General features: G+C 39.2%; 1 protein-coding gene across 2 annotated transcripts in view; it reads left to right on the top strand.

The window, feature by feature from the left end:
• Positions 1-8,603, top strand: part of nin (ninein (GSK3B interacting protein)) — a 30,044-nt gene that overhangs the window by 145 nt on the left and 21,296 nt on the right. For both annotated transcript variants that reach the window (XM_038728703.1, XM_038728704.1), the window contains exons 2-6: positions 3,247-3,459; positions 4,405-4,498; positions 5,366-5,538; positions 7,704-7,749; positions 7,835-8,010. In XM_038728703.1, the coding sequence (XP_038584631.1) occupies positions 3,268-3,459; positions 4,405-4,498; positions 5,366-5,538; positions 7,704-7,749; positions 7,835-8,010 (681 nt within the window). In that variant the 5' untranslated portion in view covers positions 3,247-3,267. The remainder of the gene's footprint in view (positions 1-3,246; positions 3,460-4,404; positions 4,499-5,365; positions 5,539-7,703; positions 7,750-7,834; positions 8,011-8,603) is intronic.

Raw genomic sequence — 8,603 nt, 5'->3', positions numbered from 1 at the left:
TGTTAAGCTAGCGGTATTGAGTCCTTCTTCTTCTTCTGTGTATTTTTAGGATGAAATCTTGACCAACCGTTTCCTCCCAACATGCCTGCTGGTAAATTAGCTCGGTTAGCATAGCCCGGCATAGTCCCATGAGCATCCTCTTATAACTAGCTAAACTACTAACAGCTGGTAAACGTTTTTATCAAGCCCTTAACCGACTTTAAGGTTTACTCAAGTGCAGTCGATACTTCAGTAGAGCAAATTACATTCAGGCATTACCAAAGCAACTGGTGACAGTGTTTCCAATGAGTGATGCTACAAGGAGATTAATTCAACAATTATATCAACTAGGAATATGAGACATTTTTAACATGGCCTTTTTAACCTTGGGAGTCTTTCTTGTGATTTTTGAATCCTTAAACGTTTGTGGTTTAGTTTTTATGAATTAAATGTGAGCTTGTTTTATAGTCTGAATTTATTGGTTTTCACATCCCAAAGAAAACACTGATGGATATGACTCTGGAGCAATTTGAAAATTATCTCACTACAGTTGATATTGTTATGAGTATTTGACTTGTGGTGCCCAGTTTTAATCTAATTTAACTATGAAAAGGTTTGAAAGTGAGTAAGTGCAAATTATATCAAGCTAAACATACATAATTGATCTAGATCTCATCAGTTACTTTGTGCAATGCTGTTGTGTCTGTGCAAAGTAACACAAAAGATAATAGAAATGCAATGTCGTTAAGAATATGTTGCATGATGATGAAAATAATAATAGATAACGGGGTCAAGGATACACATTTTGAACAAACAAGTCATACAAATTGGGGAAATAAAGCAATCACAGACCCATGGAAAATAATGCTATGGAGCAGTTTTGGTTTCACTCTTACAGGAGTGGATGATTGCAACATGAATTCTCTGAAAATAATAACCATGAGATATGTGGAGACATGCCCAACTAAATGTTTGATAATACTTAAATATTCATTGTAAAAACGTTTCCTGATCACATTTTGTAAGTTCTCCTTTTTATAGTTTCAAGACAAAAATGACTGGATAATTGCTGTAGCTAATTAGCAATATTTCTTCATGCTGTGATTCTATTAAAATACACTGGGGGATAATATTAAAACCATTCTCAGTCTTGTACACCTACATAGAGACAACAGCTTGCTTATAAAAATGCATAAACTTTCCTTTGTTCCATAATCATCTCCTATTCCAAAATGGGCCAACAGAAACGTAGTACACCCATCAGTGTTTCACAAGGCTGAAGCAAAAAAGTTTTTCAGATTGACATCTGTTGGTGATAATTACCAATCAGACCAGTACAAGTGAATGGTGGGATGTGTGAGGATTAACCTCCTCCAACCTCCTTGTGACCTAGTCTAGAGTGATTCTTTGGCTGCAGCAGCTGTCAAACCACAGCCACCGTGAGCCGCTGAGCTGAGCAGGAGGGCTACCAGGATAATTGTCTCAGACGCTGTTTGGAGAACGCAAACTGAAAGCCAACACAAGCAAAGTGTTACGGAGTGAACCTTGCTTAGTAAAAACTTTAAATAAGGTCAGGCTAGTACTGTTATGAGTGGAAACATCATCAGTCCTCCTACATTTATTTTGATGATCTTGTTTCATTCTAAATTTTTATTTTTGTGTTATTTTTTAATTTATAAAAAGCTATAGCTTTAGACAAGCTGCCATGATTTTCTTGCATGTTATATGCCGCTAAAATGTGCAGATGCAGAATACAGATTTTGTTTTTGTTTTTGTTTTGTTTTTTTGTTTCTATTGTTTGCGGTGAATAAGGTACCCTCAGTCTGGGGTGTGGGGGACACCTGGCTGTGCACTTGATGATTTCAAGAGCAGCTGGAAACGCAGGGGTCTGCAGGGTGCTCTTTGCAGTTGAAGTTTCAGCTCATTACATATAATATTATAGATAGAATATATCTAATACTTATGACGGAGAAAAAGTAAGTAAGATTGGGGGGGGCACCTTATTTATCCATTGTACAGTAGATGATGTAATTAATTTAACTGCAAAAAAAACCATGAAAAAGTCCATAGTACAAGTACACAAACACATTCAAGGAGGGCCGTTAAATGTGCAGAAATAGTAATGTTAGTTGAAATCAAGGAAGGCAACAAAAAACAGAAAATGAATGACTTGTGCCTGTCCCAACACTTGTGTAGTGTGTGGAAATGTGTCTCAACGGTCAGACATAAAATGTGTGGAAAGTATTTGTAAGTAAAAATAGAAGCAAATGAATGCTTTACTCTGCTCAGCTCTCCGTTGCTATTTCTAGTCATGTTAACTGACATTTACCTACCTTAAGCTTCAGGTGGCTGACCTGCACTGTTGCGTCTATGAGTTATGTCATTGCTTAAGTTAGTCAGACTTTTTTTTTTTTTTTGACCCATGATGACCTCTCGCTTTCATCTTTCTTTATGCAGAATAGCCTCCTAATTACCAATGTTTCATGGTTCATGTTTATATTATTGCTTGAGAAAAATGTGGCTTATTGTGCATTTTGGTATTGTGCTGAGCAGGACTCTAGTTTTCTTTTTGGGGCCTTGCTTTCAAATGGTTCTCATTGTTTTTCAATTACAGCAATGATGCAACCGAAATGTAAAATATAACAACTTCGTCCATGTCTTTGTAACTGATGCTGCCAGCCAGTGAATGCTTTGGTGTAACCTTCTCAATTAGTTCCTGGCTGCTTGTTCCACTTGGTTCAGTGCCAATTTGCTGTCTTTGTCCTTGGTCTTTATCACCAGTCCACATTTTGTCTATAAACTTCAAACCTGCTGCTTTTGTGATTAGATACCCTTACATTATAATATTATATGTTTTGAGACATCCTAGCTAAAAGCATTAAGAGTCATGGTCAGTGCCAGACTTGGCCACATGTATTAATTTATCTGATTGTCTAATCATTCTAACTGGATTAGTCAAAGCCTCTACACAAATGACACTGGTGCAGTGTGTCGGTAGCTCATTCGTTCAGCGACACGCTCAGATGAATTTGCTATTAGGAACGGACGCTGTTGAGGTAGATGTTACTACCCTGTTTGTGAGTATTTTCTAACAGTGAATTGATATATTATGCTTTAAATTTAGAGTGGAGAGACTTTGAACTCTTGTTTTAATTTAGTGTTTTTTGTTTGTTTTGTTTTTTTTAATGGAAGATGAATTTGTTCTGGCATGCTAATCTGGATAAACACGTCAGCCATAGTGTGATTAAAGTAAGGATTTTCTTTCAGGGCAGGGTGCTGTCCTGTGGGATGGATGACACCCAAGAGCAGGACCACTACGAGGAGCGTCTAAAAGAAGTTTTTAACAGTTTTGACGCAAGCGGCTACGGCTCACTGTGCCCAGAGGAACTCTCTGACCTCTGCCAGTCCCTGCACCTGGATGATGCCACACCAGCTCTTCTCGATACCCTGCTGCAGAACCAGGACCGCCTCACTGCCAGGGTAAGTTTATTCCTCTGGCACTAGTGAATGTGTGTTATGCCATGCAACTGCTCAGAAAAGTTGTATTTGCAGAATAATTGTTCCTTCTCTGATGTACATGTGAGTCATGGCCTTTTGGCTTTGCTGTGCCCAGGGTCCTCTGCTTCCTTTGAATTTGCCAGACGCCTGTGTTGAGCCACTCCAGCTTTCAGGTCTTTGTGTCTCCAGACTTCTCGGTGCTTTGTTAGCTGTCTTGTTGAAAATATGCCCCCATCAGCCCTGATACCAGGTGTCTGTAGTCAGGACAACCAAGCCGGCTAATCACCATTCACCGATGCATTTCTTTGAGGGTGCTCCATGTGGAAATGTAAGAAACAGAAAGGACACTGGTCCAATCTTTACAAATGGACTTCAGTTTGTAGAAAGTGCATTGTTCATTCAGGATCTCCAGAACGCATTTTTTCAGCCTAAAGTAGGAGGCTGAAATATATTCTAAATGGCTTACCGCCACGCTTTTGCATTAAGTTGTGTTTGTATATAAGTGTGTAGACAGAAGGATGGCTATTGTCTTGCATGTGGGTGGGTCGGGTAAATGTTAGCGGAGGGCCATTGAACTGATTGCCTACCCATAGCGTACAACAATAAAGTCACAAATGGAAGGAAAAAAGCTGCCAGTCGCCAGCCTCGACGCACAAAGAAAATCAGCATATTCAGGGTTAGCAGCTGTTGATTCTTGAAGTGTGACCTCCATGATCCTACTCCGCAAACCCTCCTCCACCCAGGCACCCAGGAACACCCAGCCTCCACCCGGCACATAGGGAATTGCATCCAATCTAAGGAATTTCATGAACTTTTGTTTTTACTTTGCTTCACATACTTGGCATTGCTTGCGTTTCTTACTTTTATGTAACACTGAACTTCAGTTTAGAATCTTTTTTTTAAAATGTTTTTTTATTCTTGTTTCAGGTTGACTTTGACCAATTCAAGAATGCACTGATTCTGGTATTGTCATCGACTATTGAGCCGCCCCAATCGGAACAAGAGACCGTGTCAAAACCAGGTGAAGTCTAGATTCTGTTGTTTCATGAATGTGTCAGCCTGAAAACATGAAGCCTATTCATTAACCTAATCTGTAATTTATGTCTGTGTCAGTTTAATATTGAACTTTTTAAAGAGACCATTCCATTCAACAAGTCAACCAAGCAGAGAAGGTGACTTGTTAAGGCTGAATAAGTGGAACAGCCTCATGCTGTAAATCTACATACAGAAACACAGAGCCGTAAGCACAGGGCCCAAAGCCAATTAGCCGACAGTTGAACTTTTTGCACCATCATGGTTTGGCTTGGTTTGTTATTTTTTGGATGCAGTAAACACAGAGTGGGTTCTATACTAAGCTATTTCTTGGAAACATTTGTTACATCTCTTCATCCATTATGCTTTTTTTTATTTGTGAATGAAGATTTCAGACCAATGGTTAATATCAACATCAGTTGGGTGACCCCACACACTGTATGGTAACACGTGTATTATCAGACTTAACATTATTATATCATGCTATTATATTGTGAAACTAACATTAGGCGATAATATGAAGTGTGATCCTTGTTAAAGTAAACACTTCATTGTAAATATTTGCCTTACTGTCAATGAAGCTGTCTGTTAAACCCTAACCCTTTTGTGTCATGTCTGTTACATTCAAACAAAGGGGAAGACTGCTTTGGTTACCAATTTTAGAGAACTTGTTCGTTTTGGAGAAGTAGCTGCTGAAAGCTGCGGCAAATATTAGTCATATTTTCTTGCTGTATTTGATCATGTCCTCAAAACTTACTGTGACGACTCATTTTTGAGTGCAGTGCAAATAAGTGTGATTTTAATTGATTTTACAGTTTCTTTTCATCTCCTGTCTTCTGTCCTGTCTTCTCCTCAGATTCTCCTGAAATCCAACCAAAGTTTGTGAAGGGCAGTAAACGCTATGGCCGCCGCTCCACACCAGATTTCCTAGAGCCTATTTCAGACTTGTCTGAAGTTAGAAATGCAAACACGGTAGAGGAGGAGGATCTGGAGGACAACTATGACTCGGCTGTGCCCAGGAAGCGTGAGGTAAAAAGCTAAGACTGATGTTCACTGACTTTTTTTCCAGCACTATTCTGAACCTCTAGACACTCAGATCCTTATCGCCTCCTGTCCTTGCATGTACTGTGCTTCTCGGCAGCCGCAGACCGGCAGTGAGGTGTTATTCTTAGCTAATCAGCTTAGTGGCATGCTGGCCAGATCCTGAAATGTAACATAGAAACTCAAACACAGGATTCACAAGGCCCTGCTCATTACATAACAACGCAGCACTGTCTTTAAATAACACTCTGGGCATAATTACTGTTTAAAAAGGCTCAGGTGATCAAGATGTAACCGCAGTGTTTGTTTGGCGATACCCAGGGTTGTCCGTTTAATGTTTCATGATGCGATTGTGTGAGAGTTGAACTTTGTCCTGAGTGTATGTGCTGGCTGTGATGTGGTGGTCAAGGTGACAGAGATTTAGGAATTTACTTGATCATGTTCAAAGAGATGAGAGTTTTCAGGAGACAAAAAGAGACAGGTGATAATTGTATTGTTTATGGTTGTCAGTATTTCCCACAGTTGCTGTGAAGTCCTTTTTTTTTATTTTTTTTTATTTAATGTGTGTGTCTTTATTTAAGATTGACAGTAGGTACCTCCCATTGTCTGCATGGGACAGTAGGACCAGTGGCTTGAATGTGACATGCTTCTGTGTCACACAGTTGCATAGCATTAGTTCAGCCATTGCCATGCACAGCTGAACACTCTGCATGGTTCCTCTTGTTGATCTTCTATATCCTTTTCTTGGATAATCCTGCTCTCACTGCTGACATAGAGGGTTGTTAGACATATGTACGGAGGGCTAAGCTCACATTTTGCGCGTCCTTGACCTGCAACGGAAATCAGGAAATTTATAGTAACACCAGCAAGACGTCTTATTTTGTCCTGAAAATCTGTTTGACTGTTAACATTTAATTAACAGAAATATACTCGACTGTTTTGATATTCGATAGTCATTTTTCATTACAACATTCCAGTCATTAATCCAACTTCTCAAATGTGAGGATTTGCAGATTTTTGTGTATCTTTTGGAATTTGGACTGTTTGGTTGCACAAAACATTTGCCTGTGAACGACGGGTAAACTTTTCATACTAACGGTGGGTTGAATGTGCAGAGCATGGATGTGCTGCAGCAGAATAAATAATAATAATAAGACAAGTCCCCAGCTGGTCACCAAAACGGTATAATGATAGGCAATTCAGCTTGTGCACGGATGGATGTGTTAATAATCTTTGCATTGTCTGTGTTCCTGACTCTACCCCAGATGCCTGCCAGCGCCATGACAAACACTATTCTAGACATTGAACTGAAGCGTGTCTTGGTGTTGACTAATCTAAAGTTGCAACAATGCTACAATGTCCGGCCTGCGGACCAGCAGATGGGGATGGGTCAGGGGGCTCTGCTGCAGAGACCGCATGCCCAGTGCTTTGGGAGGAGGGTGTAGGATGGTGACAGGGGAACAATGAACCCCGCTACCCCCACTCGCCTGGATGCCTATACACCATGTATCAAAAAGCCACTTGCAGAATCCCATCTGTTCTTCATTCCCTCACTGTTTGCCTCCCAAACAATAGACGGTCACGCTGGGATTGGGTCGATGCTCAGTGGGTCACACCCAAATAAAGCTCTCCTTCTTTCATATTTCTTAAATCTCTAATTTGAATATAAGAGTAAGAAAAACAAAGTGGGATTTTTATACTGCAAAATGTCCTGAATTTTGGTTTTAAAAAACATTTTGGTTTTTAATTTTTTCATTTTCAGCTTCTCATTCATGCAGTTGTAACTCTAGTTTTTGGCATGAGGAATATACTATTAACATGTTTGAAAAGATAAAAGAAAATAGAGAACACCGTGTTTGTCTGTGATACATTTGCTCTATTATTACCACCATTCACAAAAGCTCTCTTGTGCTTTTTGTCTAACACTCCACCCCCCCATTTTCACTCGGACTCAACCTTGCCTAATTTAAAAACATGTTTGAACTCACGAACGACTAATTGTCACATGAGAAAATCAGCCTGAGAAGATATTTTAATGTGGTAAATTTTCAATTTCTTAAATGTGTCTATTTTGATTCCTTACATAAAACATCATAATGGGTTATTAAATTTCTATCTCTTTGTGATAGTCTCTGTGTTTTTGTCTCTAACAGCGCTGGAATGGTCACGAAACAAGCACAGAGGAGTATGAGGCAGAAGGTACGTAAAAATTGCAGATTTTTCAGAAAAGTCCCTTTTTATAGATGTTTGTCACTAAATGATCAGTGTCTTACTTTGCTTGTAGGCCAGATGCATCTCTGGAACCCGGATGAGCCGAGCACACCCCGGGGATCCATCATTCCTCTATCGACCTGTTCAGAGGAGAGACTGCGTGAAGCCTGCGACGACCTGGCGTTACCATGGAATGGATGTGCCGATCACACTAAACTGCTCACTCTTTGTGAACACTTGGGCCTTGAGGTAAAATTAAGTCAACGAAAAGACGGTTTATTTTAGGGCAGCTCTTTAAATCTCATTATCAGTATTGGAGTTAAAGGTTTTGAAATCACACTGCATTTCAATACACACTGCCTAGTGGCATGCTATATAAAATACATCTTTGTAACAAAAGGCTTCTGGCTCTAAATTCATCTGGTTATAATTTATTGATGTTGAAAAGCCTTTTTTTTTTTTTTTTCTTGTTCTTCCTCTGATTACCAATCAAATTAGACAGATTGACTAAAACAAAATGTTTTTGTGCCTCTCAGGGACTGTTTACTACTCCCTTTTTTAAAAATTCTGCTGTGTACATTATTACAAAGGAAAACTACATATACACTATCCTATGCACACAAATACTACTTTTTTTTATTTATCTCAGTTCATTTGTTGACTGATCAATTAATAGAAATTAATATGATGTCTTCAGATGTTTTGTTTCGTCCGAACAATTGCCCAAAACCCCCGAAAGGACAGCAAGACAAGGAAAAACTAATTTGCCCATTTCTGAAGCTAGAACCAGTACATTTTTTTTTTTTTATCATTTTAGCTAGTAAAATTATTAATAGATTATC

The sequence above is a fragment of the Micropterus salmoides genome, unplaced genomic scaffold (assembly GCF_014851395.1).
Source record: "Micropterus salmoides isolate LMB-PRFRI ecotype aquatic unplaced genomic scaffold, ASM1485139v1 Ms_hic_scaffold_19, whole genome shotgun sequence".
NCBI classification, from domain to species: Eukaryota; Metazoa; Chordata; class Actinopteri; order Centrarchiformes; family Centrarchidae; genus Micropterus; species Micropterus salmoides.
The sequence above is the reverse complement of the archived record's forward strand: the minus strand, read 5'-3'. Positions and strand labels throughout refer to the sequence as shown.